This window comes from Dendrobium catenatum, unplaced genomic scaffold, assembly GCF_001605985.2.
Source record: "Dendrobium catenatum unplaced genomic scaffold, ASM160598v2 fragScaff_scaffold_85, whole genome shotgun sequence".
Lineage (NCBI taxonomy): Eukaryota > Viridiplantae > Streptophyta > Magnoliopsida > Asparagales > Orchidaceae > Dendrobium > Dendrobium catenatum.
In genome coordinates this window covers 550173-561932 of record NW_021318547.1, presented here as the reverse complement: position 1 = coordinate 561932, position 11760 = coordinate 550173, and the positions used below count along the sequence as shown (strand labels likewise).

General features: G+C 35.9%; 1 protein-coding gene across 2 annotated transcripts in view; it reads left to right on the top strand.

The window, feature by feature from the left end:
- Window positions 1-7812: 7812 nt before the first annotated feature.
- The window catches only part of LOC110094229, a 40696-nt gene continuing 36748 nt past the window's right edge, over window positions 7813-11760 (top strand). Inside the window, exons 1-2 of one of the 2 annotated variants that reach the window (XR_003701467.1) lie at window positions 7813-8049; window positions 8158-8261. Coding sequence is in view for 1 of the 2 variants with exons in the window: in XM_020819407.2 (XP_020675066.1) it covers window positions 8238-8261 (24 nt within the window). In the remaining variant the exon portion in view is untranslated. The remainder of the gene's footprint in view (window positions 8050-8157; window positions 8262-11760) is intronic. The other variant, XM_020819407.2, reaches the window with a different exon arrangement.

The following is an 11760-nucleotide window of genomic DNA, read 5'->3' as shown; positions in this document are numbered from 1 at the left end:
ATATATATATATAAATTGGGTGCAATAAAAAAATCAATGAGAATTTTTGAAATAAATTAAAGTTAATTTTTTGGGAATGAATATTAATTTATATAATTTCATGGGCCATCTATTTCCAAATATATAGTAATGGAAGTTATTAATGCATACCAAATTTTGTTTGTTTATTCCTCCTTCCTTTGTTGTTCACATGAAGTTCAATCAAATTAGGTAGAATGCTAGTTTTGAATTAAAGCAAGTACAATTATTATTCATTTGTCAGCTTCATTTTTTTTTTCTTCATGAGATAATTTTTTTTCACTATTTTTTTACTCTTTTTAAGAGATTTATGAGCTAAAAAATTGCTATTAAAAAAACTATCCCAAACGAAACATCAATATCACATCCTTCATGTTTATAGGTAGGTCATAATACATTATATTTTCATATATTTTAATTTTTTTTTAATATTCAATATGAAGAAAAAGCGATACACAATAAAATTTTAAGGGATTTAAAATTGCCCAAATTTTATATTTTTTTTTGCATTTAAGGCTTCATTAGAGATAATTTTTTATTGCTTTATAAATTAATTTTTTAGTCAAAAAAATTCTTAAAAACAGAAAAAAAAAAATAGTAGTCTAATGCTAACCCAAATGAAACCTAAAATTCACCCAATTTGGTGTTTGCTTTCATCCATTTAAGGCTTCGTTAGAGATAATATTTTTTAATGCATTTATTTTTTATCCAACTAAATAAATTATGTATTTCTAAAATACATATATTACAATTACTCTATAAATATATTTTAAAGAAATTGAATTAAACGGCTCCTAAATCTGTTATAGCATCAAATATGTACCTTTGCCTAATTAATTAAATGAGAAAGTTGGCAGCCAAAAGTTATAATATTTAAATGAGTTGCTTGATAAATGGTTAGTAATGATCAAGGAGCTGCCCATCTTAATCTATTGATTAAGAGCTTAGACTTATAACTAAGAACTCTTGAGTAGTGTTTGACAACAACCCTTTTAAGATATAAGAGGAAGGAGGCAATAGGAGAATCATAGGTTAAAAAACAATCTCTAAACAAACTTTTGCTTCGTTTAGGACGGGTTTCTTACTGCTGCTTAAAGCAGCTTTCTAGCACAAAAATTTAAACTTTTGTACTAAAAAGCTGCTTTAAGAAGCAGTAAGAAAGCCACCCAAACGAAGCCTTTGAGTAGAATTTGAATACATTTTTATAAGATTCAAATCCCATATTTCAGTGTTTGAGCTGCTTTTAGAAAATTAAGTTCAAACTAAACATAAAATAAAGGTTCAAACCATGCCAAATACGATTAAAATAAGGTTCATATTTGGATTTTTAAAATTTTGTTTAAACCTTATTTGAATTTTATTCGAATCTCATTCATCAGACATAGTATTCAAATCATATATGAATTGAGTTGAAACTAATGTTTGTATATTTACTTCATAGTAGAAGTCCAAAATTGAGTCTGAATGAGGTTTTAAACTTATATTTCTTTATTATATTTGTTGACCTTGTTTTTCGCACTTAGGCCTTCGAGTGTGTGTATTTCTCCTCGATTGATTTGATTAAAATTGTGGAGCTCAATTTGTGTCAAATCGGCGTCGATTTATGTTTAATTTTATCAAATTAATGCAATTGAATCAAATTGGACTTAAATTGATGCGAGTTAACTTGAATCTGGTTCAATTTGAACCTAATTTGAGCCCAATAAGCCCAATTTAATTCCAATTAAAGTCCAACTAGCTTTCCAATCAATTCAAAATCACTTCCAAATTAGGGATTTGATCCGATGGTCACAGTGTTACAGTCGCGTGATCGTTCGATTTCGAAGTCGATTCGAACAACTTTAGACAAGGACGGAACAGTACAGTTCCATTTTAGTGCATAGAGGAGATAGAAGGCGGAAGAGGCAGCTTTGCATGGAGAAGATATTTGTTTGAACTAGGTCTGGCTTGAGGAAGTGAACTATTAAAAAATCTAATTGACTAAGTTAATTAACAAAACATAACCAACAAACCCATAACTAATCCTAAATTATTTATGAACCAACCATAATGATAATTAGATACTAAAATTCATTAAATAACAAACCCAAAAATAGATTAATAACAAGATGATTATCTGATAATCTAGACCTATGAAGCTATTAAGTTAGCCATAATAAGGATGAAATTAACCTCATGGATCTAATTTAATAAAGATAATTATCACTTAACTTAAATAATCAGTAATAAATTACCCGCAAATTAAACCTTTGTAATCTTTATTATACTCAATTTGGAGAGCAAACATATATTAAATCTTTAAAACTCTAGAACATTAATGTAATTAATAACAAACTTAGAATGAACATATATATCTTTAACATAATTAAATCCGTCAATGAAGTTTATAGAGTGTGATTTTGATCATATTTCATTTTAACTGAAATGGGTGGTATAATATCAATTATAAAGTAATACAAAATTGATGTACTACATCTGTAAATGAAATACCTGATATGCACGTATTTACTGTTCATTAGCTAGAGTAAATATGTATTTTTGACATATTACATGCATACTAATGAGTGTATTGATAATTACATTAAATATATATAATATTTGTTATTATACTTCATATGATTTGAAAATGTGTTTAAAGCAAGAAATGTTGATTGGAGATATGTTATCCTATAAATGAGGGTGGGCCGACATGCTTTTAAAAAAAAAAAGGTTTGTGGTGTAAGTGTAAGTGTAACCTTAAATAATATGAAAAAGTGAGGCATAAAGAGATTGACTGATGATATGGCACGCAAACCGGCAGGAAGTGAAGACTTCTTACATGAAAGTCACTTGACTAGCTTGTAATATGTGATAGGAGACTGATTCCTGGATATATGATTGACATGATTGAGACTTATTTTTATAGGGGTGGCCTATAAGACTGAATATAGGAAAAACACCACAGGTAGCTAGGTGTCTTACCTTACATATATTGATTACATTGTTTGAATATGCAAATGATATGATATGACAAGACATGTATATAATACAAGTATTTATGATTTAGACATACATGTGATATAAATGATAAGACTAATACAAGAATATTGAATTCACATGAATCATATGATATATATGATACATATTTTATATTATATATTATACAAATCATTCATTATGAACTATATGACTTATCATAATGCATTGGTATAAGATACATATGAATTATATAATACATATGATATATTGTATTTGCACATGATACACTATATTTGATATAATTAGATATGAGACACATGCATAATATAGATATTGTAGGTATGCAGATTCTCTGAAATGATATATAGATATAAACTATTTTATAAGTGAAGGGCATAGAAATGTTAGAACCTATTGATCCTTTATATGGTTACTAATTATAGATTAATGCTCATAAGATATACAGCTTACTCTGATTGTTATTGGTCATATGATATGATTCTTTTTTTTTTTTTAACCTCACGAAAGAGGCCTACGAGTTAATATAAATCAAAATTACAAGATCTTAATGATTCCAGAGCTTGCTAAAATACAACATTTGAATCATGATCTAAGAGCCTCGGAATCAATCTAAAAACAATAACAAACCTAAAACAAATATAAAACCAGCCCAAAAAAAAAAACCCAATCAGCAAAATTCCAAATAAGCCACCATCTACCATGCAGTCTACCGTCTACACCCGAAGCCAGGTTTAGGCCATCAGGCTCAGTAATTGGCAGAGGCTACCAACCACCCAAAGTCATGCTCAGGCCATCTAGTATGGGGAGAACCACCAAAGGTTGCCACAAGACATGGCAACAGATGGTGAGCCCTAACCACATCATTGCCCATAGACAACCATTCGCAACCACAATTTTTAAACAAAACTCCAACAAAATTGCAACCACCAAGCAAAAGAAGAAGAAGAAGCCCATAGAGCTAATCAACCAAATTGCCCACAACCACAACATAATGAGAGAAATCGACCACAATGAGAACCAACAGGCTAGGGCAAAACCAAGGCACCCCAAAGTCATTTCCTACCACGTCTACCCCTCCCCCGAGAGGAAACCAACACAATAGGCCAGTCTTTATGCAAAACAAAATTATCCCCAGGTGCTTCATCCCCGCTTTTCTCCGAAGAGGATTCCGACGAACCATGAAGCCAGTCAATTTACATTATAACACCCTCCCCCATATTGGCCCCCACGTGAGAAAACAATGCTTCATGGGATATAAAATTAACATGAACCTCAACAAACGGGCCAGACACTAGAACATTCTACATCACAGTTTAGTTAAACGAATGACTAACCAAACGAGCAGAGGCTTCACCAACAACCAAAGTATCAAAATTTAATTTAGAAACATAATGTGCCTGATTCAACTCACAGGCATCAGGAATAGCCTGCAAGTTTTCCTGCAAATTAAAAGAGGAAGAGGAAGTAACATGACTGTCAATAACCAAAGGGGACAAGTCCACACCACGACAAGGAGAATAAAGAGAGACATCCACAACCAAATTTCTCGGGGCAGACCTACCCTCACAGGATAAAGAAGATTTCGAATTAAAGCCACCTTCCAAAATAGCAGGTTCACTCAAACACAACCGAGGGAGCTTGGCTCTAAACCCTCAACAGAATCCACTAAATTAACAAGACTAACCTCCTCACATTCCACATCATTCATAGCCTGAACAGGAGTAACCAAATCAGAAGACACAAAAGTAGGGGCATTAGATGGCACAGGTAAATCAATCACAACAGATTCAAAACCAACCGCTGAAACCACATAATTAGATTGGTTAACCACACAGTCACCAACTCCCAACGAAATATAAGGATTCGGCAAAGCAATATAGTCAAGATTAGGATGAAGAATCCTACACCTAGCCTTAGAATGTCCCAAAGCAAGGCAATGTGCATAGTAGTTCGAAAAATCTTCAAAAATCACAGATTGAATATAACCAGTACTATATGAACCAATCCAAATTTTATCCTGGTACTGTTTGGACACATCCAGTTCAACCAAAATTTACGCAATCGATGGACGAGAACGAGTGTTAGTAGCATGATCAGTTTTCAATGGTTTGCCAAAAATTAATCCTAAGCCATGCAGAATACGCGAGGCAAACAGGTGAGGCTGGAGGTTAGGGAAGGAGATCCAGATAGGTATAACAGGGTATTCAATCTCAATATCCAAGGCAGGAGACAATTTAACCAATTTCATATAACAATTACTCATGAAATACGATCTGTGAGAAAAAACCCTATAATAATCTAAGTCATTAAATAGCTTTATCAAAACATTCTGCTGATTCAAAACAGTAACCAAGACTTTGCCATTTAGCTTAAGCTTGAAAAAAAAACTCCTAATAGCATCAAGGGAAGGTCTACGCCCAGGGAATTTACCAATCAGAGCATATTCAAAAGGGCCAGCCAAAAACTGGATTTCCTCCTCGGAAATCCACAGAGAGGGTAAACCTCTATGCGAAGAAACTCTCAGTTCAGGAAAAGGCGTAGAAGAATGTGAAGAACCAGAGAGAGCGTCCTTAAAAGACAAAGACGATGATCCAACCAAAAAACCAGGATCACGAAAGCGAGAAGGCGCCATAAAGCCAAAAAAAGGAAAAAATAAAACCGAAGGGAGAAGAAGAAGAACTTCCCTGAGATTCCCGAAGAGAAGAACCCAGCTCAGAGCGGTCGAAAAGGGCGGCTAAGGCGAAGCCTAGCACTCCCCCGGAGAGCGAGAGAGAAGAACATACTCATCGCAACCAAAAAAAATATTGATATGATTCTATTTATATTGGTTTCTACATGCTTTTATAGTTTTATGATCATATTGATGCTGCTTGAATAATTATATGTGTACTTTTTTTTGCCTTGTATTGATGACAATGGAAAGTTCAGGTAACCTGCTTAGTTGTTAGCTCAATCCGTGGTTTTACATATTTTTTAAGGAAGGAGATAAGATCTAATGGAGTGAGAAAATATCACAGTTTCATGTTTTGATTTATTTATTGTATTTTAGTTTTATTCTTTTAAAGTCAGGAGTTGGAAATAAAGATAAAATTGATGTATTGATTGATCTCCTTATTGTTATACATGAATTTTAAGGAATGAATACAATTTTATATTTTGATGTGTACAAATTATAGTTGCTTTCGTTGGACTGATTTATATAAATGGGTTAATAGTGGTTATAGTAGATAAATTAGAGGTTAAAACTAATAATTCTTCTAATTTTAGATTCTAGGGTGTTACACGCGGCAAGTGTTGAGTTGCTAGTTTGATGAGAAAATCTTAGATCCACATCGTAAACGGGCCAGCTCTTTAGTAGGCATAGCAAGGAGCATCTGTTGACCATCAGGTGTGAGTTCTCCTGTGAGTTCTTATTGAGCATCGTTCCACCGTAATCCCCACTTGTTGTTGTCCCCGCGGACGCGCTCGCGTCCGCCCCCGCCGTCTGCCTGCCGCCGTTCCGGCGCCGACATAACCCAAAATTGGGTCGGGTTTAGGGTTAACCCGGCAACCCGCCGGGTCGGGTCCGGGTTCGGATTTCTGACCCGTTTGTCTACCCGGGTCAGGTTAGGGTCGACCCGTTTGAACCCGGGTCAGTTCCGGGTTCGACCCGAACCCGACTCGTGACCTGAAATTGACACCCCTAATTTATCATGAACAACCAACTATTTTTAAAATACCCATGAAGACATATGCATAGCTACGTACTCGATCATTCATAAAACAACAAAAGTACGTAACTTATCTCTTCTAAAAATAGTAGTACCTAGCTTGTTATGTACTCAACTTATAATGAGTTTAAAGGGGTGCAAAACTATTGTAGTAATATGATAACGATTTATATCTCTCATTATAATAGAACTATATTATTTTGCTCTCTTTCTATATACATGTTTAGAATCTTACACAACAATGTAATTCTAATATTAAAGCTCCTATTAATGGATCACATTACAAAATTATACTTTCTTTAAAATATTGTAACTGACACAGCTCACTTTAGTGTGTTGGTTGAAAGCTTAGGCTACCAACTAAGAGGTTTTGAATTTGAGTCTTTGTGTATGCGATGTGTGTGTGAATTTGCCTTAATAGACTTAAATGTCAAAAAAAAAAAAATGTAACAAAATTTTTGCCATTATATACTTGTAAATAATTAATAAATATTAAAGTTAAGTCATATTACATAAAAATTCTTTCATCAAAATATTTACATTTTGAAGAATTGACAAAAAATAATATAAATCAATTACAAAATTCATGATTACGATAAAAAATCCTGACAAAAAAAAAAAGAGAAGAAAAAAGAAAGTATATGACGACAACATGGCACAATTGTGTTAGAGTAGTCTATATACTCATTAGATATTTGCATTGAGATTAGTACAATTTTTTTATATTAATATATAATATAAATCGTAGCATAAATTCAATGAATACGAAGAAAAATGGAGTATCCATTCGCTGCCACCCCCGAAAAGATGTTTGTCGGCGTGACTAATTCTCGACTACCTTAGAAGAGGCACTGACCCCGAAATCTCCTTGCCCGGACTTGATTGAGCCCCGCTTAAGAGGTGCTGCCGCTCGAGAGGAATCAAGTACGAATTTGAAGTTCCCAATCGTACTCGCCCACCTATCAAGCTAAGCAATGGTGGGTAAAAACCTAAATACAATTAACATATATTCTACCCAATTTTTTTTAAGAATAAGTCGGCCTAAAATTAGCTCGTTTTCGCCGCCATTGGCCGAGTCGTTTCAGGTTATCCCATCGACCGGGACAGGGCCCTGCAGGTCACTTACCCCACCATGGTGAGCCAATTAAACTGAAGCCAGGTCGGCCCTGCGGGCCCCACCCTTCCTGCCGTCGGGCATGCGTCCTTGGCCCCCCCAAGATTTTTTAAAAAGGAGTTCGGCGCGCCGGAAATGAGAGAGAGAGAGAGAAAGAGTGGGGGAAAGGGGGAGAGAGAAAGAGAGAAGCGCCGGGAGGAGCGTTCTAGATTTTGATACTGCCTCCGGGTGAGGGTTTCACTTCTATTTGATTCTTCTGAGTTGATTTCGAGCTGGTTTTGTTCTTGAATTGACTTTGTTATGGGATTAATCTGTTTGGTTCTGTTTTTGATGCAGCTGAAGCTTCTGGACTCAAATATGAGATTGGATCCGGTTGATTGGTACAGCTTCGGGCCAGGATAGAGAGAGGGAGAGTGATGTCACATTGGAACGGATACGAGGTATTTTCTGGCTTTTTCTTTTATTTTTTCTCTTCTATTTGAGCTTCTTTGAATTGATTGATTCTTCTACCTTTGGTATTGATTGGATGCTCTGCATATGATGTGATTGCATAAATGATTGGTCGCTTTTATTTATAGTTTTGTGCTATTTTAATGATAGAGGAAAAGCTTTGTAGGTTAATCGGAGACTTCAATGTTAATTTTCTCAATTTCTTTCCATTACTTCACTAATTTGTTTTGGAAATATTAGTGGCTCTTCTCCCAAATGATCAACTTCTTTGTGTGACTTGAAGGGAAGAAATATCATGCTGTGATTGTTTGATGCACTTTATGAATCAATTTCTCACAGTTTGAATTTGCGCTAAGATAGAGTGAACGCCTTGCTTGGATAGCAGGATAAAAAAATTTGCTTCAATTTCTAAAGATATTTTGGCAGCTATTTAAAGAAATGACGAATACGTTACGATTTAGGTTGATAGAAATCGGAGGTTTTAGTTTTTATGAGAGCTAAGAGTTCTGATCGGATTGCTTCGAAGTAAAAGTAAATATACAGTGAAAGATGAGATTAATCCAGTTCCATATATAACATTAATTGAAACACAGTTTTCAGTTTCTATTGAAGGTTAGTATCAGATATCATCATATCCCTTGTATCAATTTAATTGTTTTAAAGTTTTCCTTCTATTCATATACCCAGACTGCCTATGGTGCCTGCCTTTAAACTAGGAGCTTGAAATGAATGACCAACATGAAATGCAATAGCAAATTAATTATTGATAGTTTAAGGTTGGATAAGCAATTTGAAGTTTCAAGGATAAGGCAATTTTATACTATGGTCCAAATTTAGACATCCGTGTTCGCTAGCTTTGAGAATGCTTAAATCAAGGCAATTTTGATTAGAATTTCAAGGCAGCTTCCCTTTGTAAATAAGCTAAAAAGCTACATAACGGGTCAAAATTGTGAGCTTTGGACTATCTAAAGTGCATGCTATAACGATTTCATCTTTTGTACAATCCAGAGACGCTATGATTTTGGATCTACGAAATGGTAGACGCTTGTATTGTACAGAATTAAATATGTGAAATTTTCAAGTTCTTATCTAATGTTACAGATTAACAAATTGATAAAGCAAGTGAGGGGTGTAAGCATAAAGCAAGCTAATGTATGATGGACATGAAAGAATACAAAGGTAACGAAGAAGATTGAAAAGGTGAAAGGATGGGTAAAACCAAAGATATATGATTAAATAAAAAATTAGAAACAAATAAGCAATCCCCATTCTTCAAAAAAGGAGCTTGCATCTCCCATAAATTTTTAGTTCATGCAGTTGAACATGGATTAAAATATCATAGCTGGTGAAAAAGATAATTGGATATTAAAAGAGGTATAGTGAGCTAAAACCAAATAATTTATCATTACTGCCATGAAAATTTTTATATGACAATTTATTAATTTTGAAAAATAAAGTTGAAAATTGAAAGAGATTATGGTTTAGAAGTCTCCCAAGGAAAAATGGTTATTACCTCTTGGATTGTCTTGTTTAAGTTTGCTGCTGCATTTGAAAGGGTATTGATGGAAATCCATGCATGTATATGCTAGACCGGTCCAGCCGGTCCACACGGGACCAGCTCAGGCGAAGAACAGGCGAAGAACAGGCGGAGAAATCCGCCTGTTGCATAGGCCGATCGGACCGCCGAAGCTTAGGGGACCATTTTGAAAGGTTTTTTTGAGGAAATTGGGAGGGAAATTTGAATGTAGGGATTGTTTAGGGATTTTCTTTTGATTTGTACGCATTAAATAGTTTGTTTTCCTAGGGTTTGGGTATTATGAATTTGGCTGAAATTTGAGATCTCTTATATTTAGGTTTTCTTTTGGGCTCTAGTGGCATCTAGAGATTTGGGAGAGATCGATCCTCCTCTCGAATTGAGGATCAATTGTATCTTGTTTGTTTTTCTTCTGTTAGTTGATTTCTTGCAATAAAATATACTGTTTTCCTTGGATTTTGGAAGAAATTCTCGTTGTTTTACGAAGATTGATACGAAATACTTGAGATCTACAAGTGTTTCCTATCAAATTAGTATCAGAGCAAGTCTTGGGACTGTTCGTGGGCTATTTTGGGCGAATTTCAGCAGCTGATTTTTGGTCTGGAACGGACGAAGTGCTGTTTTTGTAATCCAAATCCGGAATTTTTGGATTTACGAAAGTTTAGATCGAGTTGGCGGCCAAGAAAGTTGATGTGCTAGAAGAAAGACTTGAAGGGGAGATGAACCAAATCAAGGCAACGGTGGAGGAAATGATTTCCTCCATGGAAGAACAAGTAGCCGATCTCCGGGACATGAAGAAAAATATGTTGGAAATTCAAAACTAAACGGCGACTTCCGTGGCAAAAGAGGAGGAAAGAAAAAACACGAATTCAGAAATTCGTAGGGAGGAAGACAAGGTGGAAATCATGGAGGGAGAAAGAAGAAAACCCTTTATGGAGCCTTTCCAGAGGGAGGATAAAGGAGATAGGTATGGGGAAATGCATGGGTATGGAGGGACGGAGCAAAGGAGTGCTGATTGGGAATGCTGGGAGGTACATTATGATTGACGAGGTGCTGATTTTGAAGGAAGAAGAGGGGATTTCGAAGGGGGTTTGGGCTATGACAGGGCAAGGGAAAACCGGGAGACATGGGGTGGGCCGAGCACTTGGGAGAGGGGAAGCTATGAAAAAATAAGGGGGAATGGTGGAGATCATAAGGTGAGGAAGTTGAAGATGCCTATCTTTGAGGGGGAGGATGCATATGGGTGGATATATAAGGTGGAGAGGTACTTTGCCGTTAATGAGCTAATGGAGGAGGAGAAGATGACAACAGTAGGTCTATATTTGGAGGGGAAGGCATTGTCATGATACCAGTGGAGAGACTAGAGGAGACCTATCAGGGACTAGAGAGAATTCAATGATTGCATAATAGAACGTTTCCAAACCGATCAGGGAGGAGATTTCTATGAGCAGTTCTTTGCTCTAGTACAGAAGTGATCAGTAGCAGACTACCGGGAGCAGTTTGAGCACCTAGCCAGTAGGGTGGAGCGATTATCAGATACGGTATTGGAGGGGAACTTCATGAAGGAGTTGAAGGTAGAGATCCGAGCGGCAGTGAATGTTTTGATGCCTAGTGACTTGGGGGAGGCCATGAAGTTGGCACAGTTAGTGGAAAATCAGAAGAATCTGAAGAAGGGGGCTAGGAACAACGACTCAGGAGGTTCATACAGGACGACAACTACTCTTCTAGCACCCAAGGGTCTTGCATCAAGCAACATTAATGAGACCACCAGGGAGAAGCCAGTAGGAGGGAGTGGAAAAAATTTCAAGAGGCTGATAGAGAAGGAGATGCAGGAGAAGAGGGCAAAGGGGTTGTGTTTCAGATGCGAGGAGAAGTATACGTCAGGACATCGGTGCAAGGACCAAACTCTTCAGGTTCTCACCGTCTATGATGACGAGGAAACTGATGAGGGAGGT